Genomic DNA, 26,450 nt, shown 5'->3' on the forward strand with positions numbered 1-26,450 from the left:
ATTCAAGCCCTCAAAAGCGAGGTTGAAGGGCAAGGTTTGTTTATTTGGGTAATTTCATACATTATTCATGCCCTCTGCTGCGAGTCAAAGAGCAAAAAAAGATTATAGTGATTTTATTTGTTTTATAGTGACCATGTTTGTTGCACTCAATGTTCAAGGATTTATTTATTATTTTTTTTTATTTATTATTCATCTCTTCCATCCACCCACCCACTCATCGATCCATCCATCCATCCATCAATCTATCCATCCATCCATCCACTCATCCATCCATCCATCCATCCATCCATCCATCCATCCATCCATCCATCCTTCCTTCCTTCCTTCCTTCCTTCCTTCCTTCCTTCCTTCCTTCCTTCCTTCCATTATTCATCTTTCTTTCTTTTGTCCATCCATCCATCTATCCTTCCTTTATCATCCATCCATTCATTCTTCCTTGCATTCATCCTTCCATGCATCCTTCCATGCATCCTTCCATGCATCCTTCCATGCATCCTTCCTTCCTTCCTTCCTTCCTTCCTTTATTTAATCTTTTATTCATCCATCCATCCATCCATCCATCCATCCATCCATCCATCCATCCATCCATCCATCCATCCTTTCTTCCTTCCTTCCTTCCTTCATTTATCTTTCTTCCATTCATCCATCAATCCTTCCATCTCTTCTTCCTTCCTTCATCCTTATTTCTTCCATCCATCCATCCATCCATCCATCCATCCATCCATCCATCCATCCATCCATCCATCCATCCATCCATCCATCCATCCATCCATCCATCCATCCTTCCTTCCTTCATTTATCTTTTTTCTTCTTCCATCCATCCTTCCTTTCTTCCATCCTTATTTTTCTTTCTATCTTCAATCGTATTTTTAAAATAACAACAATAATGCTGTTATTATTAGTCATAGTAATGATTATTACAATATTGTTGTTATTTTATTTTAAAATAATAAATAATTAGTTAATTAAATGAACATATAATTAATTTAAAAATGAAACATTTGCTGGAAACATTCACTTTATTCCTTTCTTATTTAAACAAAGCTGGAAAAAAATATGTAAGAAATACAATTTTAATTTAAATTAGTTTGCCCCTTGCCTTTCATGGATCCCCTTCCGATCCAACAGCAGAATAAAACAGATAAAAAAAGTCAATCCAATGTATTTCTATTTTTAATATTACGCCTTAGTCATTTTAATAGTAACTAAGTTTTTCTTTGTCCTCATTTTCAAGTTAAGAGTTCAGTGTTATCAGACTATAGAACACTATACTATACTATACTATACTATACTTTACTATACTATACTATACTATACTATACTATACTATACTATACTATAACATAACTATACTATAACTATAACTATACTGTACTAAACTATACTATTACTGTACTGTACTATACTATACCATACTATACTATACTATTACTATACTATACTATACTATACTATACTATACTATACTATACTATACTGTTCCTTTACTATATCAGCCTAAACCCAACAAACTATCCCACTTGAGAATGAAGTCATGGGACATGTGCTTCTAGCCAAACAATCCCCAGCAGACAGTATGCTCAATGTGAGTGAAGGGAGTAAACCCTGGAAAAGCTCAGGGGTGGTGATGGAAACTGATCAAAAATATTACCTTTCATGTCACTTTATCGGTGGTCAGAATAGCAGTAGCGGTGGGTGTGTAGTCTCTGATCAGGAAAGCAGAGTCGCCCAATGCTGTGCCGAAAAGTCGAACGCCACTCTAGACTCCCACAATGCTTTTCACTTGTCTCTCTTTCTTTTCCTTCCTCTCTTGTTTGTAGTGCTGGTTGGAGTAGAGCACTAATGTCCAGGAGGCTTGAGTCTTTTTTTTTTTTTTCATTTTCTATCTGAATGAACCTCTTCTGCATCTGAGCACGCCTCTTTTCTTCACTCGGTTGACTGGCAGCCAGTAGAGATGCAGCTTTAGGCCGTGCTAACCTGCTACTGCTACCCCGGTGCATGCTGGGAATGCATCAAGACTGCTAGAATTGTTGCAAATGAACACTTGTTTGTCTGTTTTGAAGTGAATTAACTCTGTTTGTTGTCTAAAAATGTGTTTATGTAAAGAGTTTTGGAGTTTTATGTGAACTTTTTAACCTTTTTGATACTTTAGTTTTATGTTTTATTCTTGACAGGAATTGCTGCTGGGTTATTTGTATGTCTAAAGTGACTAATTCAACGGTTTTTGCCAGATTTAAATGACTTACATGAATTTGAATGATTTTTGCTTCTTATTGGGTTTTAGTCGAAATAAGATAATTTATTATCAATATTATTTATTATTAATATAATAATAAATTATTGTATATTATTTCTTTTATGTAATATAATAACAATAAAAATTACAACAACAATTATTGTTAATTATTATCATTATTATTAATTATTTTTAATATTATAATTATTATTATTAATAATAATAATATAATTATGATTATTTTTGTAGTGATAATAACAACAACAACAACAACAACAATAATAATAATAATAATAATATTAATAATAATAATAATGTATTATTATTATTATTATTATTATTATTATTATTATTATTATTAATGTTACAAATTATCTTGTCACATTGTTTATTTTTTAACATAATTATTAATTTTTACATTATAATTATTATATTTTAAATTAAAAGTATTTTTATAATATTTCAAATATAGTGTTTTAATTTATTTAATTTTTTAATTAAAAAACTATATATATATATATATATATATATATATATATATATATATATATATATATATATATATATATATATATATATATATATATATATATATATATATACTTGTTTATTTATTGAGATCCTTGCTAAAATGACAAATCAATTAATTTTGCCAGCCTAATTTGTGTATATATTTTACGATTTAAACATTAGAAGAGTTTGAGTTTTCAGATCCACTGTTTGTGTTGCACAGATTGACCAGGTGAAGCAGGATCTGTCCAGGAAGGACTCTGAACTTTTGGGCCTGCAGACTAAACTGGAGACCCTGACCAATCAGTTTTCTGACAGCAAACAGCACATCGATGTCCTCAAAGAGTCTCTCACTGCCAAAGAACAGCGTGCCGCCATCCTGCAGACTGAGGTGCGAGTTTTGTAATGGGAATAAATTGACATTCATTATTTTTCCCTACTATACCCTACTATTCCCTATTTTTTCCCTTTCATCAAAATAAAATTTCTCAGAAAATTATGCCATGCCAAGATTTATTTATTGTTTATCTACCCATTTTAAATGAAACTTCTAGGATGATCATAAGAAGTTACTTTCCCAGTTCTGACAATGGCCACTGTCATTGAAATCAGGAACAAGATATTTTAGTTTATTTGACTCTTTTTAAAACAAAATGCATACAGATTTGTCAAAGATCAAACTTTAAAACAAACTTTTAAAGTTTGTTTAAATATTTTTATTTTAAATGTATTGTTTTTATTTTGGTTCAAGGTACTGTTAAAATGTCAAGGTGAAATATTCTTTTTAATTTAAGTCATTGCAATAAATTGATCAAATCAGTTTCTCAAAATAGATTGACCTAAAATTATTATTACTTAAAATTATTATTACTTAAATGAATTTGAATGATTTTAGCAGTGTTGTTAGATTTTTATGTAGCCATAATATTACTGTAGATGACAAGTATATCAGAATAGTAATTTTAATTATTTATTTTAATACAATTATTACTTTTATATCTTTATATCTAATTATTAATCTATATTATTATTATTATTATTATTATTATTATTATTATTACTAATTCTGTTTTGTCTTTATATTAGTTATTATTATGATTATTATAATTACCATCTTTATATTTTAATAATAATAATAATTATTATTAATATTATTATCAATCTTTATATTATCAGTTTATTATTATTATTATTATTATTATTATTATTATTATTATTATTATTATTAGTAGTAGTAGTAGTATTAGTAGTATTATTAATAGTATTATAAGTAGTAGTAGTAGTATTTTTATTAACCTTTATGTTATGTATTAATTATTAATAATATTTATATTATTATTATTATTATTATTATTTTATTATTATTATAAATTATGTTAAGTTAGATATGAATATAACTATAAAAATGCTACTAAATGTTATTTTATCACTTATGATCCATGCAGTATTATTTTTAAAGCATAAATTATTGTGTTTATTTGTGTTTTGGGTTTTTAGTAGAAAGGGGCAGCAATTTTTTTTTTTATAAAATAAAAATTATATTTTTATCAAATAAAAGCTCTTTGATCTAGTAATTGGACACTAAAGCTTCAGAAAAAAATAAGTCAATTTCTTAACAAATATAAAAAGATTTCAAGTGTAAAACATATAAAAACAAATATAAAAAATGTAAATAAAAGAAGAAAGAAAATAAAAAGAATGATGTAAATTCACATAATTCATCATAAAAAGCTAACAATAATAAAAAAAAAAAAATATATATATATATATAATGTATATGTATGTATATATATATATATATATATATATAATGTGTGTATATATAATGTATGTTATACTATGGTATTATTGATTTATTTATTTTATTTATTTTTAAAAAACCACTATATTCTGCCTATATTGATAATCGTTGGATGTCTTTTTTTCCCTTTATAATTTTTTGTCGCTTAAAAAAAGCTGTTGTATTCAATGCAGTTTTCCCTGCTCACCTTTAGGTGTCACTATTGTATCGAGCACCTTCCTGCGCTGTTGTGAAATTGCAGAGGCTTATGAATGGCCTCTTTGTGTGCTTTTAATTCTGTAGTTAGTCTATCATCACACTTTTTATCATAATCCAGTGTTACCAGTGCCAGCATGTGATTCATGGAGTTTAGCTGACGGTTAATGTGGCCTGACTGGCAAAGTATTATTGCGTTCCTGTACAATGTCATGAATAATAGTGTTTTAACGCACGTTAGCTGTCACTTCATGCATCTGTACCAATGTCTTTTTCCCTGCGCATTTCAGGTCGATGCTCTGCGTTTGCGTCTGGAGGAGAAGGAGGCCACGCTGAATAAAAAGAGCAAGCAGATTCAAGAGGTGTCGGAGGAGAAAGGCACGCTCAACGGAGAAATTCACGACCTCAAAGACATGCTTGACGTCAAGGAACGCAAGGTCAATGTGCTGCAGAAAAAGGTAAACTCTTCATGCTCCAAAGGGCAACTAATAAATCATCCCAGCAGTTGAGAAACTGCAAAAAAATGTGCATTTTTGTCTTGTTTCCAGTAAAAATCCCAAATAAATTGTACATCAGAAAGGATTTTTTGGCAACACTTTAGTTTAGATCACAATTCACAGTATTAACAAAGTATTAGCTAACACTACTAGCTTAATAAACCACTTAATAAACACTACTAGCTTAATAAACCTGGGTTTAGGTTTTGGGAAGGATTAGAGATGCAGAATAAGCTAATACTTTATAACTAATAATGAACAGTTAATATAATAATAATAATATAATAATAATAAGTAATAAACAATAAGGTAGTATTAGTTAATACATTTACTAACATGGATAAACAATAAACACTACATTTATTACAGTATTTATTTGTTTTTGTCGATGTCAGTTAATGGAAATAAAGTTGTTCATGCTAACTCACAGTGCTTTAACTAATGTTAGCAAGCATTGATATTAAAAATGTAAACTATCATTATTAAATGCTCTATAAGATGTTTATTATTAGTTGATGTTAGTAAATACATTCACTAACATTAATTAATGAAACCTTATTGTAAAGTACAACAGTTTTTCTTTAAAATAAGCTGAATAATCTGCCGGTGTTCTCAGTAAAATCTTATTTAAGTTTTGAAATAAGATTATTTGGTAACACTTTAAGTCACCATTTGTGCTGTTCACAACCAATTACAGTAACTGAGGCAATTAGCTCAGTAAATATATTAATATAAATGAATGCTGGAGGATGGGTTTAGGTTTTGGGTAAGATTGAGGGTGTAGAATGAAATCATATTACTAAAAACTACCAAAAAACTGTTACAAGTGCAATAATAAGCAGGTAATAAGCCAGTCGAGAACAGCATGAATTGTGTCTTAAACTAAAGTGTTACTAATTTATTTTTCTTAACCTACTGGAAGATCATTTATAACTTATTTTAAAGGAAAGCTCACTTCATTTTGACTATTTCTGAAAACAAAAGAGTTTTGATTGACATTTTTTATATATTTGTAGTAGAAACTACACAAAACTCAAAGTAAATACTTTTTTTTTTGTACTGTATGCCATAGCGAATGCATTCATAAACGTCAACATGGTAAAAAAAAGGTTAATAAATTCCATAAGAGGTTTATATTGCAATATTAAGCAGGTTATAAGCCAGTAGTGAATATTTACATTTACATTTAGTCATTTAGCAGACGCTTTTATCCAAAGTGACTTACAAATGAGGACAGGGAAGCAATTTACACATCTATAAGAGCAACAATGAGTAAGTGCTGTAGGCAAGTTTCAGGTGTGTAAATTCAGTGAGGGAAGCAAAAGATTAGTGTTTTTTGTAGTTAGTGGAGGAGCCAGATAGGGAATTGCATATTGGTAAGGAAAGTGGAGACTAAATAGTTGAGTTTTCAGTCTCTTTTTGAAGACAGCGAGTGACTATGACATAAACTAAAGTGTTACCGATTATTTTACCAATTATTTTCAGCATACTGGCAGATCATTTTTAACTTAATTTTGGCTATTTCTGGAAACAATACAGCATCTTTTAATTGTTTAGAAAATGCTTCTTGGGCGAGACAGTGGCGCAGTAGGTAGTGCTGTTGCCTCACAGCAAGAAGGTCGCTGGTTCGAACCTCGGCTCAGTTGGCGTTTCTGTGTGGAGTTTGCATGTTCTCCCTGCCTTCGCGTGGGTTTCCTCCGGTTTCCCCCAGTCCAAAGACATGCGGTACAGGTGATTGGGTAAGCTAAATTGTCTGTAGTGTGTGAATGTGTGTGTGGATGTTTCCCAGAGATGGGTTGCGGCTGGAAGGGCATCCGCTGTGTAAAAACTAGCTGGATAAGTTGGCGGTTCATTCCGCTGTGGCGACCCCGGATTAATAAAGGGACTAAGCCGACAAGAAAATGAATGAAAATGCTTCTTGATTTAAGATAGTTTTTAGATATTTGGACTAGAAACAAGACTAAACTCCAAATAAGAAGAAATTATTATGTTTTTGCACTGCAACCAATGCAATAGCTTACATTCTTAAACATCGATTGAGTTGTCGGCGCCAGTGGTGTAGTGGTTAGTGCGTCGACATATGCACTCCGGTGCTCGCGGCGACCCGGGTTTGATTCCGCCTCGCGGTCCTATACCGATCCTTCCCCTCTCTCTGCTCCCCATGCTTTCCTGTCAAGTCTCTCTACTGTCCTGTCAAAATAAAGGTGAAAACCCCGGAAAAAAAAAAAAATAAAAAAAAAATAAAAAACATCGACTGAGTTTAAAAGATAATAATAATTAAAAATACTATAAAAGGTTAATATTGCAATAATAAGCAGGTAATAAGCCAGTATAAATAGCATAATTAGTGACTTAAACTAAAGTGTTAAATTAGCAGAAAATGTATAACTTCTTTTAAGGAAAAACTCACTTAATTTTTCCTTTTTTACTTGTCTAGAAAATGCTTCTTGATTTAAGAAATATTTTATTATATTTGGATTATAAACAAGACAAAACTCAAATTATGCAACGTTTTTTATTTATTATTATTATTTTTTTTGTTGCAGTGCAAACAATGCAATAGTGAATACATTCCTGAACATCAACGTAGGTTATTTCCTCTCCCTGAACGTAGATGGCACTGTTAGGCCACATTCGATGATCATCTCCATCGAAATGCACCAAACCTCACCAAAATATCCCTGTGTGTGAGTGTGTGTAAATGCATGATTTCTAAAAGTAGGGAAAAGTTGTGTTTGTGATGGCGACGGAGTCTCCTGTTCTCAGAAATGACACACACTCAGCCCGTTAACCTCAGGCTAACAGCGGGCGCCAAGCTTCATACACGTCTGTTCTGCATCTTTCATATCCATGCAACAGCTGTTTGCTCCTTACCTCCAATGCATGTCTGATGCACACAGTTTTCACCATCGCCGCCGACATCGCTTTTCATCGTCCAATATTTAGGGTGCAGCTTTGAACTTCAATTCACAATAAACACATTTTGGCAGAAAACCAGCACGTACGTCTAAACTATCAAAGATGGTGTTTTGCAGCTTGTGCTCTTGTGAGTTTGTTTCAGTGGTGACCCGATCAGTCCTCCCATGAGGCAATGCTTACATCCGACTATCAGTTTCAGTTCTTCAGCGCTGAGATCACAGGCTGTGCAAACAAGCGCTCCATCCGCGGCCTCATTAATCTTGACTCGGGGATAGTCTGAGTGCACAAAACCCACCGTGAGCTCACCTTTATTGGGAAAACAGGAAGTTGTGCATCTCTCTAATGGACATTCCAGGGATAATGTTGCAAATCATGCTCCTAAGATCGCTGTAACTTGGGTCATATGTTATTTTACGACTAAGTTTCTCCCCAAAATAGCACATGGATCATTTGCTATAAAGTAGGACTGAAGTATGTTTGCTCGAATGCGTAATAGTCGTACTCTTTTGAGTTATGTTCCTAGTTTACAGGCACCAGCTGTTGATTGATTATCTTTGTAGTAGTGAAGGACCTTTTAAGGTTGTAAATATGTTCCCCCTAAAAAATACATTGAGGATTTTTATTTTATTTTATTGTAGTTTTTATTATTTTATTTTATATATTATTTTTTTATTTATTTTATTTTGTTTTATTTTTTTATTTTACATATTTTTTTTATATTATATTTTATTTTATTATTTTTTATTTTGTTCTATTTTAAAATAATATTTTATTTATATATTTTTTATTTTCTTAAATCTTTTATTTAATTAAAATTTTCAATTTTATATAATAATTTTTTTATATTATTTTATTTTTCATTTTATTTAACTTGTATTTTTTTTACAAGTTTTATTTTTTTATTCTGTTTTTTAGTTTTTATTAAATTTTATTTATATTTTTTGGTTTTTATTTTTTCAATTTTTTATTTAATTTTATTTTACATTTTATAATTTTTTTAATATCATTGAATTTTTTTATTATTTTATTTCCATTATTTTTAATATTTTATTTAATTTAATTTTATTTTTGTTTTTGCTTTTTCTTTCATAAATCTGATCCTGGACCAATAATAAGCTTTCCGTTGTTGTATTTTTGGTTATGATAGGACAATATTTGGTTAAGTTTTAGTTGAGATCCTAACTATTTGAACTAAGGGTTCAAAATAAATCTAAATACTAAGAAAATGATCTTTAGAGTTGTCCAAAGTCCTAAGTAATGCACATTTCTAATTGAAAATTAAATGTTGATATATTTGCCGTATAAAATTGACAAAACGTCTTCATGGAACATGGTCTTTAGTTAGTATTATTATCATTTTTGGCATAAAAGATAAATCGATAATTTTAATCAGTGTATTTTAGGCTATTCTCAAAAACATACCCATGCAACAAACACTTCTTTGTGGTTTTGTGGTCTAGAGTCACAAATAATGTTATATTTGCAATGCATGTCTAAATTAGACGTTTTGTTTTGTATACTTCCATGTTTTATTAAGGTAAATAGTGTTAAAAGAAAGCTCAGTTTATATTACTTATAAACAGGTTATAGAGATAGAACAGTTCTTGCGTACTTGCTGTTTTGGGAAAAAGCCCAGATTTTATTTAAAAATGTCTCATATATATAAAGATCTGACACTTTCTTATCATTATGTGATCTTTCCCATAATCATTTCTGCTATTTTTGTTCTCTGTTTTTTTATTTTCGGCTCGACGGCTTTGCTTCTCTGCACAGTTTGAGTCTGAAAGCCTCTCAGAGTCATCGGGGGCACAATGAACTTTTTTTTTGAAGCCAAGTGCTCTCCCAAGCCACAGAAAGAGAAACATTTAGTTTCCATTATGGTGCCTGAGTCGTTCTGTATTGCCCCAGAGCTGTTCCTAATGGTCATAACACATTGAGACAGCGCTATGAAGGTATGCATGGGGCTGCTCAACAGGACACCATTCAACACACAGGTCAAACCTGAGAAAACGAGCAGGATTATATTAAATGGGGGAAAACTGGCACATGCGTATCATTTGACATGGTAGAAACCATGACATATCACGGGAAATAACATTGCTTTTTTAAACTGAGGTGTTTACATCTGAAATCTAGATGTTTTAATGTTTAAGACTAAACTTCCTCAGTTCACCCAGACTGTTTATTAAATCAGATAAAAAGCCAGTCATTCCAAAAATAATCGTGGCATCAGAACCATCAGCTCAGTAGCAGAACTTCATATTTGCATACTAATACATATTCATTATTTAGACATTGACCCTTCTTTATAAGATTTGAGGATATTAGCCAATTAGAGCAGAGCTCATTTACATGTAAAAAATAAAATAAATAAATAAAGTAGCTTCAGTTCAAAAGTCTAAAATACAAATAAATAAACAACTGTTTTGCTGTTTGATTTTAGTATCTCAATATTATCAAAATAAGACCATCCACATTAGCATAATGATGCATATTCATTAATCAGAACATTGATCTACCTTGACAAAAAATGCGCCTTGCTTAAAATATTAGCCAATCATAAACAAGCTTATCTGCATTTAAAATGATGCCCTAAAACATTAATCATTAGTAAGATCATATAACAATATAAATAAACATAAATATGGTTGTTGTTTTTTAAATAATACCAAATTCGGTATCACAACAATAATCCCATTAACATAAATCCACCCACACCAAAAAAATAGAAGCCTTCACCAGCATTGCAAGCAGACTTTAGGAAACATATTAGTAATTTTGGTAATTCAATGATAAGCTCACCAAAATAAGACCAACCACATTAACATAATAATGCATATTCATTAATCAGAACATTAATCTACTCTGAATAATAATAGTGCCTTGCTTAAGATATTATCCAATCATAAACAAGCTTATCTGCATTTAAAATGATGCTCTATAAAAAAGTGATGAGGTAAACCAATGATTCAGAGGGATTGTATAATATAACGTATACATTACTTTAATATGGTTGTTTGTTTCTTGTTTTTAAACAAGTGGTTTAGAAATTATCCTAAATTTGCTATCACAACAATAATCTCACTAACATAAAACCGGCCACATAATAATATTCCATGTTCATTATTCTCTTTGTATTCTATACTCAAAAGATTTTTAGTGCTTGTTCAAACTACATATTTAAAATGAGCAGAATCAACACCATTCTTACGTTTTGTTTTGGACAACTTCAATCCACAAAAACAATTAAGTTAACTTAATAGATTTCTATTAAGACAACATTTTTAAAGCATGTATTTTAGCCAATCAGAGCAGTGCTGCATTGTCCACAGTTGAAAATATAACGTAAATGTGTATTTTTTTTGTATTATCTTAGAAGCCTTCACTAACATTGCAAGCAGACTTTTGGTATCTCAATGATAAGCTCACCAAAAAAGACTTCCTACATTAGCATAATAATGCATATTCATAATTTAGAGCATTGATCCATCCTGAAGTATAATCTGGCCTGCTTAAGATATTAGCCAATCATAAACAAGCGTATATGCATTAAAAATGATGCATTGTAAAAAAAGTGATGAGTAAAAACAATCATTCAGAGAGATTGTATCATATAATGAAAATAGACATAAATAGGGTTGTTGTTTTTAAAATAATCACTAATTTGTTATAACAACAATAATCTCATTAACATAAATCCGCCCACATCATAATAATGCATATTCATTACTGCTATACACTCAAAAAAAGTACGTCTTTAAAATGAGCTGAATCAACACAATACTTGAGTTTTGTTTTTGACAACTTAATAGTTTTATGTTCAATCGACTTAAATTTGTAAAAACAATTAGGATAACTCAATCAATTTGTGTTGGGAGAACGTAAAGGATTTGAGTGGAACCCATCATTTTTTGCAGCGTACATGTTAGCCAATCAGAGAAGAGCTGATTTGCATACTCCAGAGTAGAAAGCATAATGTAAATGTGTGTTTTTTAATCTTAGAAGCCTTCGCAAGCAGACTTTAGGGAAAAACAAAACGCTTCAGAAGTGTAGAATATGAGCCCCTAAAAAAGCGACACCGTTTAGTTTTTCAAACAACACATATCACGGTTACATATTTGCAGTCTTTCCTAGACTGTGCGTGTGTCTGTGTGTATAAGAGAGTGAATGAATAGATGCACAACGTCCTGTGAAGTATGCATTCGTTCTTAGAGGATGGCTTTTTTTCCTGCGCTCTCCTTTAATGTCTGAACATCATTTTTATTTAATTTTTTCACCGTTTCAAAAGCTGTTTGGCTTTGTAATTGTTTTCCCAGCGGTTCAAGCGAGAAGCTCACCATTCGAGCAAAACACCTCGTCCAGCGACAGCCCAGAGATGCAGGCCACGCTTTTCCCCTCTTTGTTTATACTCCAATGTTTTGTGTTTAACCAAACACTTACCCTTTAACAGGCTGGAAAATAACGATGATTTAATTTGCTAGCGTCAGATAAGGTGGCAGACAGATCCGCAGTGGAAGCGGCCGAACGAAATATTGAAAACAGCGGTTTGGATGGGAATTCTTTCGCAAGTTCACGGCAGGACATGGCTGCAGAAAATAACATTTGTTAATGCGAGGAGGGTGGAATACAAGACACAGTTCAGCAGAACTCACTCAAGTATGTAAACTCTAGCCGAGCGTCTTGATGGAGAGCAGCTCTGTTTGGCATGAGAGGGTCGTCAGAGATGCTTCGTCTTATGGAGGAACATGGGCAGAACTTTTTTCTCCCTTCCGAAATGTACATTTTACCATTAACTTTTCATGTCCGTTAGATTTTCATCTGTTAAAGTCAGTTTTAGGGTTGCAATTATGAAAGAAATAAGCTTTATACTATCAACATATTGCATCTTATTTTGAATCAAAATGTTTAAATTACAGCGCAGTTCTGTTCTGCAGACGACACTGAAGACATTTAAACAGTTTGTTGACTTTGTGGTTGGAGTTTCGCTGCCTCCAGATGTAATAAACACACACTATTGACTGTTTGTCAAGACATTTGTCAGCAAACTTTGGGAATCCAGAACATTTGAGTTCTTGCAAAACTCTTTGATTAAGATGCTATCATGAACCTCATGAACTTTAGCATAGCCAACAAATATATTTTTCTTGGTAATGTTTACTGTAAATTATTATTATTATTGTTATTATTTATATTATTTTTGTTTTTGTTGTTGTTATTATTTCTACTACTATAATAATAATAGTTAATATTAATATTTATAATAATCAAATATTAATATAATAATAATAATAATAATAATATAAAGAAGAATAAAAAAAATAAAAAAAACTAATACTACTAATAGTAAATATAATAATTTTATTATTATTTGTGGTTAATTTAATATAAAACTGTTGTTATTATTAAATTGTTATATTATTAATATTAATAATTACAATAATAATACTACTAATAATAATTATAATAAAAATAATAAAAAAATTATAATGATTATTAATATAAAGTTGAATAATAATTATTTATATTATTTTATGATATTGGTGGTTCATTCCGCTGTGCTGACTCTTGATAAATAAAGGGACTGAACTGAAGGAAAATTAATGAATGAATGATGATTATTATTGTTATTATTATTAATTTTTATCATATTACTTATTATTATTAATATTATTAATATTTATATTATTACTTTTTTTATTATTCATATTTATATTATTAATACTTGTTATTATTATTATTAATAATAATAATTAATAGTTCTACTTATTATTATTATTATTATTATTGTTATTATTATTATTACTATAGGTTTTTACAAAATTGTTTATTTATATATTTATTATTTATTTTTATTGATCTATTGTGTTGCAATTTTATTTTAAATTTAGTAAAAAAAAATTAATAAATTACCAATAAATGAAACTTTGCTGAGTACAAAAATACTTTTCAAAACACTTATGGAAATAGTCTTAAAAAACACTTGTATAACTAGTACAAAAGCCAAAAATGTCAGCACTGTTGTGCAGTGATTAAAAATCCACACAGCAGTTTACTTTTTTAGCTTTCACTCAAGCGCTATTGGGTTTTACTTCATTAACAATGACTCACTGCGCATGCAACATTTCACCGTGTATTATCAAGCGCATCATATTTCAGCATTTCATCAAATAATCTCCCCATGCGCGTTCACTGAGGATTTGGTTTAAACCATGAACATTCACTGACCCCAGTGGATGAAGAGCTTCCAATTTACTTCACTTTTAAGCACTGTTTGCAACACAGAAACTAGTCTGCTTTTTTCCCCCTCTTTTTCCGATGGCTAAGGGGTTGGAGGAGGCTAACAGGCTTAGCAGCACAAGGAAAGCCTCTTAAACAGAGCGTGTCGGGCCTGAGTTGTGATCTTCGCGCTGAGAAAGAGCCACTTACATTGTTTGTTACGTCCTTCAGCTGAGAAGAGAGCGAGAGAAAGACAGAGAAAACAGAGCTTTAGGAGAGCGCATGCTAATAAGTGCCTTGTGTTAAAATAATGATAAACCCTACATCAAAAGGGCAAGAGTCTTAAGCCCCTAACAGTCTGATAGAGAGAGAGAGGGAAAGAGAAAAAGATCCTCTCTACTTAATTGGGAGAAAGAAGTTGTACAGAAGTTTCTAATTAATTGGCTCTTCCTTTTCATTCTCTCTCACTCGCTCTCTCTTTCTCTTCGGGTTCAAGTTGCTTTATTGGCATGACGTTTTCTACAGTATTGCCAAAGCATTTTAGAAATGTAGAAAATATATAATATGGTAACATCATCAAAATAAAGGTGTAGTAGTTGATCTGCCTAAATGCTATTCGTTAGCATAATATCTTTGAAAACACAGTCCCTCCCCGGCTGTCCTAAGCCACGCCACAGTAGACAGAACAATATATATATATATATATATATATATATATATATATATATATATATATATATATATATATATATATATATATATATATAAATAGATTAGGGATCATCAAACTTGGCAGGCAGGTGTGTTGAAGCAAGTTGCAGCTAAATCCTGCAGGGCACTGGACCTACAGCAACGAAATTGGCGACCCCTGTACTAGATCATGTCATTTGACAGGTAGAAAACTTTACAGTATTTTATAAAACTACAATGCCGAATGAAAAACTGTATTATATTTAGCAAAACTTGACATAATGTGCAATATTTAATGCATGCAAGGACCGCTGGTCACTTATTTTCCCTTTTTGTCCTCATGCTACTACTGAATACTTATTGGTTGGCTGGTGGCGTACAGGAATTAGACTTATTACTAAGCCATACTTTTCCCAGAGATGGGTTGCGGCTGGAAGGGCATCCGCTGCGTAAAAACTTGCTGGATAAATTGGCGGTTCATTCCACTGTGGCAACCCCGGATTAATAAAGGGACTAAGCCGACAAGAAAATTAATGAATGAATGACTAAGCCATACTTACATGCTGTTTCAGACTGAATATTCAGAGTAGCATAGGGAGCGTGTCACATGCTGTCGTTAAAAAATGTGAATATAAAACCAACTTCACCTCAGTAAAGCAGGCTAGCCGGAATAACGCTGTTTACAGATGTTTTGTTGTTAAACTAAATAAAAATCTACATTATCGATGCTGTAAAAGGCCTTATGAAATTGAAAATAGTCACATCAATCGTTTGCCGGAAGATCTCAGTGGCTGTACAACACTTATAGCAAGTGTAAATAAAAATCTATGAAAGAAAAGCTTTAATAATCACTTTAAAAATGACATTCTTAAAGCGATTAAAGAATCTAAAAATGTACTTTAGTGTAGCATAATAAGGTAAGTTTCCATTGAAAATCAGTAAGGTTTCATTAGTTAATGTTTTTACTAATATGAATGAAGAATGAGCAATACTTGTACAGCATTTATTAATCATATTTCATATATTAATGCATTATTAAAATATAAATTCATAGCAAACGAGTAAACTCGCTGTGAGTTAATGAGAATTATCAATGAACAACTTTATTTTCATTAATAACCATTAACAAATATGAATAAAGGCTGTAAAAAATGTATGGATCATCGTTTTGTGGGTTCACTCCTAACTAACATTAATTAATACAACCTTATTGTAAAATCGTCCTGCAATAATACCCTTTGTTATAATCATTATTACTGTGTAAAATACTTTTGGATTCAGAATGTTTTAATTTGGTGCAAAAATAGAAAAGCTTTATGCCAATTTTTAACTCAAGTATATTTATTTGACTCCAAAGTTCAAAGTTATTAAATTATAATACAGTTCAAAGTACATAGCAATAAAGCAAATCATATTAGTAATTAGTTACGTGAAATAATCATTGTAAATAATGATGTAGCCCTCTTTATTTTGGTTTATGGTGCTCTTAGAGATGCAAAGGATTTTAGTGTACTAGCGATCCAACAGTAACACACTTGACTACTTATCTTTTCTAAATGTATGCTCTTTAAAGAGCTTTAACCGCATCCTGTAAAACTCAGACCACCTTGAACTTTTGCTTAAATCCAAATAAAAGTGTCTGTTGCAATTTGCTATATAAAACTAATGACAAGCGTTTGCACAGTGGAATTTTCCTCCACCTGTCAGTTTGTATCACAGGAGTGCGACTGAAGTCATGTGATTCATAACTAGTTGACACGGACCTGGCATGTCGACTAGTGCTAGAACTAATCAACTAGTTCCGTGCCACCCCTAACATATGGTGATCAAAGCAGGAATGTAAGTTTTGACAATTGTGGAAAAAAAAATTAAGGAAAATCTCTTTCTGTGTGTGGGAGTTTGCAGACACAAAGACTGGCGTCGTGCCACTTACCTGTCAGGTTTCACCCACTCAGGTGCCAAACTGCTCACGCTCATTTGCATTACTGAGCATTACAGCGCGTGTGTGTTTCGACACCACCCCATTCACTTTCAACAAACCTCTCATAAATGACGCAGGGTTCGCCAAAATAAATCCTGAAAGGGAGATCGTGACCCTAATGCAAATGAGATACTAAAAATGGAAAATAAATGATCAAATAAATGAATTAAATCAGAGTTAAATAAAAAGTCAAACTAAAAATAGAAACTATCATAATGCAAAAATAAATGCAAAAAACACAATACAAAAAAAAAAAATGCTGACACAAAATGATCGAATTAAATATTGTTAAATGTGTGTCAGATTATATTTTTGTATTATATCTTTTGCATTTTTCAAATTGTTACATTTTGTTGGGTTGGTTTGGGTCGATAGACATCACGATGCTGAGCTGACATTGGGATCCTCTGCCCTGCCCCCATCACAAAAAAATACACTATATACCCCATTTTTACTTGTTATTTTACTTGCGTTACATGCACCGTTTCTGGCGTTAATGGTATGTTGTAGCGAGGACGTAATCAACAACAGGAAATGCTGTATTCCAGATGAGCAAGCAATATTAATTAAATGAAATATACAGTATGTCACTTTCATTTATGCTGTTCTAATGAATTAATTTCAAGGACAAGCAAAAGTAGAAATATAACTTTTTTGTAAATCGTTTTTCAGTTTTTAAACATTTTAATAATTTAATAATAATAATAATAATAATAATCATAATACACTTTATATATATATATATATATATATATATATGTATAGCGCCCTTAAAAGTAGCATCTCAAGGCGCTTTACAGACGTTTGAAATGTGCAGTAGTAAAAGATACATACAAGCATAATGCAAAAAGAAAAACAAATGCAATGATAAAAATTATTTAAAACACATAAAATAAAAATATTAATAATAATAAATCTAAAAGTCAAATTAAAGCCACCCTAAAAAACTTTTAAGTGATGATTTAAAAATACCCCCTGATTTTGCATTGCGAATATCAGAGGGTAAAGAGTTTAGGTGCCACGGAAGAGAATCTCTCATAGATTTACTTAACTGCTTTGATGCTTATTATGTGCCTCAGAATGTTTGACCAATGAGAATCAAGTATTCCAGCGATGCGTTTAATGAGCACAGGAAACACACTTTCTCTCTTCTCTTTTGCTTCTTAATACCCATCTACTGAAAATCTTGCAGGAAAGATCTCCCCTCCCGTCACTGCACTCTGTGGGTTTGACATGTTGTTTTGTTCGACTTTGCACATTGCATACAATTCTGATGCAACCCGCTGTAAACGCTCAAATCTTTTCTTTCTCTCCCTCTCTGTTTGTGTGTGTCTGTGTGTGTGTGTTGTCTTGTTGTGTCGTGTGCCTCTCTGTCTGTTTCCAGAGCTCACACCACACTGACAAGCAGCGGATCACTAAGTGAAACAAAACACTCTTTAATAATTCAGACAGCCCCCTCCCTCTTGCTCGCTCGCCCGCACATACACACACTCACAAATCCCTTTAAGTCTCCATGCGTTTGGATCTCTGTGACGGGAGGCTGCTCTTTTTTTGTGTCTCGTCTCTTCTTTTATCCGCTCATACACAGACACACTCTCGGATGAAACCAGAAACAAGGCAGAGGCGAATCTTGGGAATGTGTCCATCTGCAGTACTTACTTCCCTCGATTTAGTTAGTAGGAATCTAAATCTTATAAGTCTGCATCGTTTGGATCTTTTTGATTGGAGGATGATCTCCTTGTCTTTTTGTTTTGTCTTTGTTCGCTCATACTCTCTCAGATGAAACCTAAAACTGTGTAAAGGGGATTTCGAGAGTGCTTGTAGCTACACGCATACAGTGGTATTCAGTTATTCAATATACTGTAATGATGAACATGCACAGTATTGATATTTTGGTTAATTCAAATGACTTTGAACTTGCTTAACAGTTTTGTTTTGTTTATAGTTTAAATATTAAAAGAAATCTCAAATCAAGAAGCAGTTTTTAGATTAATAAAAATGTTGTTTTTTTTTTAATCAAGTCATTAAAATTAAGTGAGAATGTAAAAAAAAAAAAACCCTGCTTGCCTTAAATTAAATTAACCTCATAAGTCCATTGAACTTATATCATGTTAAACTGACTTAAAACAGCTTGCGTAACTTATAAACTTCAGTTGGATCACGATTAACCTAGTTTAATAAGTTGCAATGACCTAAAACATATGCTGTCAGGACTAATTAATCATCTACATTTTTTTACAGTGCAGTAGGGTAAGTAAAATTAACTTGTTTTCAAATTAGAGCTGCACAATATATTATTTGAGCGAGGATATCGCAAAGTGTGTTTCCGCAACAGTAACATTGCAGGATTAGATTATTTATTTTAGGTTAAAAGATGCAAATATTATATATATATATATATATATATATATATATATATATATATATATATATATATATATATATATATATATATATATATATATATATATATATATATATATATATATATATATATTTATTTATTTGTAATTTTATTTTTATTTTTTATTATCTTTGCCCTGTTGTATTTATATATGTTTGTTTTTTATTGTGATTTATGCAAACACTCTGCATAGAGAAATACTTCATTCCAATCTATCTAAATTAAAGAATTTTTTTGGAATAGAGCTGTTTAAATGATCTGGTGAAATTAATTAATATCGCAATATACATATCTCTGAAAACAAAACAATATTTTGTACTTGTCCAGAAAGTGCTTCTTAATTTAATGATTCCTTGATTTTTGGACTAGAATAAAGGCAAAAAATATATGTAAGAATCGTTGTTTTTTTGTTGTTGTTGTTTTTATTCAACGTGAATAATTATTATTTAAACTTCTAGAGTGCTTTTTACGAATATTCACTACGTACATTGGTGTTCATAAGTGCGGCAAATGCTTGGTTGATTAGCCTATTAGTTCAAGCATTAATATTTATGTTATTCTACATGCTGAAATACTGATTAAATGTACTTTATCTGTGCAATAAAACTTCAATAGTAGCATTAGGTAATTTAACCAAACTCATGACGAAAACTACAAAAACTTTTATTATTTTCATGTTATATATTAATTATATAAATATATAAATAATATAAATAACAAATATATATATATATATATATATATATATATATATATATATATATATATATATATATATATATATATATATATATATATATATATATATATATATATATATATATATATAAAGGTTTTTAACCTTTAATGTATAGAACAGTATAGAGAATTGACCGAGAGACGTGAAGGATTGACAAATTACTTCGAGCCGGGTATCAAACTCAGGTCGCCGTAAGCACCTTTGGTGCTATGTGTCATTGCACTTAACCACTTGGCAATTTGCGCTGACATCATTATTGATTTTAATTCATTAACTAACATTTACTAATAATACTTTATTGTAAAATTCTCAAAGATGACAATAAAAAGTACAATAAAATTGAATGCAAATTTCTCTTTAAAATTATTTTGCAATTAAGTTTTGTTTAAAACATTAGTTTACTCTGAACATGCATATGAGATGAAGCAATACACTTAATATTTTCTCATTAATTAACCTGTTGATGTAATTTTTATTTTTTTTTGCAGCCTATCTCAATACAGTAATAAAATCTTCAGCATTGAATCATATTAAATCAAACTTGATATAAGCCGCCGTAAGCCTATAGTGTACATCTGCAGTACAAACTATTCCCTCAATTGTAGTTAGCAGGAATTCCGGATCCATTTCAGAGTCCCACTTTCTGTCCTTTAATAGGCTCCTATTTGAATGTAATCATCATTTGGCTTGACATGAGCCCCTCTTCTTCTTAATCTAGATCCGAAAGTCTGTCTTCCACAAGGAAGATGAAGGCATTTTTCCTCCATTAGCCCCACACTGGATTGCAGGTTTCTCCTCAATGCTCTGATTGTTGTCCAAAATATAATTGCAGTTATCGTATGACTCTGCACATACATAATGTGAGCACTATGAAATATTCATGAGCGAAATAGTGTGTGTAGTGTGTAACCTGAGACTCTTGGGGATGTTGTGTAATGGGGCAGAGGAGCGTAATCAGGTTGTGTTACACAAGCGGGTTTCATGGGCGACCGCAGACAATATCGAAGAGACAGAAGTGACGTTTGAATGTGTGTGTGTGTGTGTGTGTGCTGTAGGACAGGTGGAACTGTCAGGTGTGATTAATGAAGGGCCTGAAATGTTTAAGCATGCGTATTGGACATGCACGTGCACACACTTCTCCCGTTTTCCCACAGTCTCTCAGAAATTCAACCAATCAGCAACACCCCTCACCCCAAAGTTCAAGTCTTTTGCTTCAAACTTGCTGAGAGTAACCCCAACATCTGTCTAAACATGTCTGAAATTGTTTAAAACAGCAAACCCTGCAGTACTTTTTATTATTCAACTTTGTTATTATTAAAGTACTTTTTTGGGGGCAAATTCATTATAGAGTTTCTTCTCACTTTTCCTTCTGCTTGCATTTGTTATCCTTGTAATCGCTTTTGCCAAAACATTCTGCCCTTTTAATTAAATTCATAAGTCGACACCGCTTTATCTCTCGCAGCAGTCGGGTCGGGAAACCAGATTACGCCGCTGTCACACTTTTCTCTTGCTTATTTCTAAATCGTTAAGGCACTTAAAAACTGGTAATTGCATGAAAACAAACTACACGGGGAGACATGATACGGGGCCAAATAAAGGATTTCTGGTATATTCATTTTGTTTTAAATACTGCACGGTTAGTTCAGTTACAGAACCTATTTTTTAATATATACACTCACTGCCTACTTTATAAGGTATGCTTTTATAGAACTGAGCTAGACCCCTGTTTCCTTCAGAAGGGCTTAATTCTGAAATGGACAGCTCACTCAAGCATTTAAAATCTAAAGAAAATTAAAGATACAAAAGGAAATATTTATAAGTATGCTGTAAACCTGTAACCATTGACTCCTATAGTATTTGTTTTTCGACTAAGGATGTTACACATTTCCAACATTCATCAAAATACAGTTCGGTCCATAAATGTTGGGACATCAACACAATTCTAACATTTTTAGCATTATACGCTAACACAATCGATTTGAAATTAAACAAACATGATTTAAAGCACAGCCTGTGTAAACTGCCGAATGTCAGCTTTAATTTGAGGATATTTACAACCAAATCAGGTGAACGGTGTAGGAATTACAACAGATGGCATATGTGCCTCCCACTTGTTAAGGGTCCAAACTAACACTATAATAAACTATATAAAAAACTTAATAATAAACTAAAAACTTGCCTCTTAGACTGAGATTACAAAAGAAATGTAATCTGCCATTTTGTAAAATAATTTAGAATTTTATATCCTTGTTTATTGTTTTATACTTGTTTTTTATTTACTTATAGTTAAATTTGAGTTATTATTATTGTTTATATATATATATATATATATATATATATATATATATATATATATATATATATATATATATATATATATATATATATATATATATACACAACATTTTCATGTGGGGGTCAAGATTCATTTATTTATCAATTTTCTTTTCGGCTTAGTCCCTTTATTAATCTGGGGTCGCCACAGCGGAATGAATCGCCAACTTATCCAGCATATGTTCTACACAGCGGATGCCCTTCCAGCTGCAACCCATCACTGGAAAATATCCTTACATACTCAATCATACACATACACTACGGACAATTTTAGCTTACCCAATTCACCTGTACCGCATGTCTTTGGACTTGTGGGGGAAACCAGAGCACCCTATGGGTGAAAACATGCAAACACGGGGAGAACATGCAAGCTCCACACAGAAATGCCAACTTACCTAGCCCAGGCTCGAACCAGCAACCTTCTTGCTGTGAGGCGATTGTGCTACCCACTGCACCACTGTGCTGCTCAGGGGTCAAGATTCAAATTCAAATTGTATGAGTGAGGGATATTATCTTATTACTCTTAATTTATCTTGTCTTATGTACATTTCTGACATGTTTTGCACTAAAAATGTGCAATTAAAAAAAAAAAAAAAAAAAAAAAATATATATATATATATATATATATATATATATATATATATATATATATAAAAGCTAAATTATTTTCATATTGAAGACCCTATATTTTACTCCTCATCTCATTTTGCCCATGAACGTTTACTCCAAACACTCGACGTAGGCCTGCCGATAAGATGTGTTTTCACAGAGAGCGGCTCTATCAACAGCAGGTTGTTTCAAAGCAGCTAAGAGAAACAAAAGCGGCAACTATTTATCAAATCCGTCAGCGTTTAATTGAATGTGAAACGGTGGACAGGAACAGTCAGTCTTTTCATTGAGCTGTCGGGACATGATGAATGGAGCGAAACGTGGAAATGCCCATCTCTCCCATGTCATTCATCAGCCGCGGCGTCACGCACACACGCCAGCCGCCCGCTCGCAGATAAGGAAAGTTTATGAAGAGAATTAGTTCTGAATATGCTCCTAATGAGGTCATTATTTATTTCCAGCCAAACAGCAGTGGAGAAAAAAAAAATCTAGATTGTTTTCAACCGATCCCTCCCCTCCCCCCGATTCCTAACGTTGCATATTATGTAGTGCTGAAAAATCAAATGAAAAATGGATGCACTTAGCCTACTCTGAGCTTAAGTGTGAGTAAATGTTGTTTATTGTGCTTTAATAGATCTGTCTCGCTCTGGATCCGTTCATGTCATAAAGCTGTCTGTGTTTCTCGGTGCAGATTGAGAACCTGCAGGAGCAGCTGAAGGATAAGGAGAAGCAGATGAGCAGTCTCAAGGAGCGCGTCAAATCCCTGCAGGCCGACACGTCAAACACGGACACGGCCCTCAGCACGCTGGAGGAGGCCCTGGCTGAGAAGGTGGACACCCGCCAAACACTCACGCGTGCACACTAATTCATTTACCGCAGCGCAGATTCATCATTGTCATGTCTCTGTTAAGTTCGCTAGTTCTCAGGTTTGGGTTTGACACTATAGCACATTTTTAACTGGTATTATACTTACCTATCGGTTGGATTAAGTAGATATCTATCGCATGCACAGCTACAAAACTAAGCTATTATTCATTATTTATCATTTAAATTTGGCAGTAATAACACTCCATATTTATTGCTGTGATTTATTAAATTTTCTTTATTGTTTCTGTTAAATTCGCTAGTTCTCAGGTTTGCGTTTGACAGCACATTTTCAAATGGCATTAAACATACCTATTGCATATATTAAGTACCTATCGCATACACATCTACAAAACTAAGCTATTATTCATTATTTATCATTTAAATAAGGTAGTAATATTACTTCATGTTAATTACTGTAATTATTATTAATATTTTAATTAGTTTTTTTATTGTCTCTGTTAAGTTCGCTAGTTCTCATGTTTAGGTTTGACACCATAGCACATTTTCAAATAGCATTAAACATACCTATTGCATGTATTAAGTAGCTATCTATCACATACACATCTACAAAACTAAGCTATTATTCATTATTTATCATTTAAATTAGGTAGTAATAATACTTAATATTAATTTCTGTGATTATTATTTTTATTTATTTTTTATTGTCTCTGTTAAGTTCACTAGTTCTCAGGTTTAGGTTTGACACCATAGCACATTTTAAACTGGCATTAAACTTACCTGTTGGGTGTAAATAGCTACAGTTCCTATCACATGCACTACAACAAAACTAAGCTGTTATTCATTATTTATCATTTAAATTAGGTATTAATTATACTTAATATTAATTTCTGCGATAAAATAAATAAATAAATAAATATATATATATATATATATATATATATATATATATTTATTTATATATTTATTTATTTATTTATTTATTTATTTATTTATTTATTTATTTATTATTATTATTATTTTATTGCCTTTGTTAAGTTCACTAGGTCTCAGGTTTTGGTTTGGCACCATAGCACATTTTAACTTGCATTTAACTTACCTCTCAAGTAGCTATCTGTCACCTACACAGTAGCAAAGATAAGCTATTATTTATTATTTCTAATTTTAAGAAAGTAATAGTCAGGGTGCGAATTACTGAGGGGTTTGACTCCCCTAAGTAATGCTTGGAATCCCTGAAGGACGTCAAAACAACATGTATGGGTGGTCAGTCCTTCAAATAGTGAGATATAGTTGGCTCTGATCTGTGTCTTAAATTATATTTCTAGTTAAAATAATAGATTATATTAACATACATTTGACCACCCCTATAACGGTTCATACCATTGTGATCAGTCTATGCGAGAGAAAATAATCATTGAAAAGTCAGAAACCAGCAGTTCTAGAGCACCGAGAGACACTGTAAGTGTTCAAACGACACTTTTCTATAACTATAAACAACACTTCTGTATAATTATATGACACTTTAAATATAATGTAATATAATATAATATAATATAATATAATATAATATAATATAATATGATAAACTGCTATAAGTAATAACATTAACATTACTATATATTTTATATTATTACTATTATATGGAATACCATGTTTGATCAAATTCTATTAGTAAATATTAAAATTTTAAAACTCAATATGACTTTTGTTTTATGGTTTCAGTTAAATATAAAATACAACCCTGCATATGTTGTTGTTGTTGTTGTTGTTGTTGTTGTTGTTATTATTACTACTATTATTATTATTATTATTATTATTAACTGCAGCTATGTTCATTCACATTTAAAATTAAAGTAAAATTTAACACTATTGATGTTATATTTAATATACATTTAGCTGTTTATTATAATTTATTATTATTATTATTATTATTATTATTATTATTATTAACTGCAGCTTTGTTCATTCACATTTAAAATTAATGTAAAATTTAACACTATTGATATTATATTTAATATACATTTAGCTCTTTATTATAATTTATTATTATTATTATTATTATTATTATTATTATTATTATTATTATTATTATTAATAATAATAATAATAATAGTAAAATTGTACATTATTTATTCTAATTTAAAAAGTATGTATTAAATCAGTGTTTTATTGTTGATTATTTTAAATAGTTATAATTAATGACACTGTGTATGGGGGGTAGCATGGTTACACAGAGTTAACACAGGTGAACTGATTCTGTATGTGTATGTGTATGTGTATGTGTATGTGTGTGTGTGTGTGCGTGTGCGTGTGCGTGTGCGTGTGTGTGTGTGACAGCAGTGAAGATTGCTCTGTCACACACCCTTATGTAAGAACTCAGTCATTTCTGCGCCACGTTCGACCTCCCAGCACGTTCACAGATCCACAGGTCAATTCCTGCCACTTCTCATCAGCTCACATCACACGTGTGACTGTCTTCAGCAAACACCTTCAC

General features: G+C 31.4%; 1 protein-coding gene across 13 annotated transcripts in view; it reads left to right on the forward strand.

The window, feature by feature from the left end:
* Nucleotides 1-26,450, forward strand: part of erc1b (ELKS/RAB6-interacting/CAST family member 1b) — a 314,518-nt gene that overhangs the window by 53,687 nt on the left and 234,381 nt on the right. For all 13 annotated transcript variants that reach the window (XR_012401811.1, XR_012401815.1, XR_012401812.1 and 10 more), the window contains 3 exons: nucleotides 2,970-3,137; nucleotides 5,033-5,200; nucleotides 23,823-23,960. Coding sequence is in view for 8 of the 13 variants with exons in the window: in XM_021475209.3 (XP_021330884.2) it covers nucleotides 2,970-3,137; nucleotides 5,033-5,200; nucleotides 23,823-23,960 (474 nt within the window). In the remaining 5 variants the exon portion in view is untranslated. The remainder of the gene's footprint in view (nucleotides 1-2,969; nucleotides 3,138-5,032; nucleotides 5,201-23,822; nucleotides 23,961-26,450) is intronic.

This window comes from Danio rerio, chromosome 4 (genome assembly GCF_049306965.1).
Source record: "Danio rerio strain Tuebingen ecotype United States chromosome 4, GRCz12tu, whole genome shotgun sequence".
Lineage (NCBI taxonomy): Eukaryota > Metazoa > Chordata > Actinopteri > Cypriniformes > Danionidae > Danio > Danio rerio.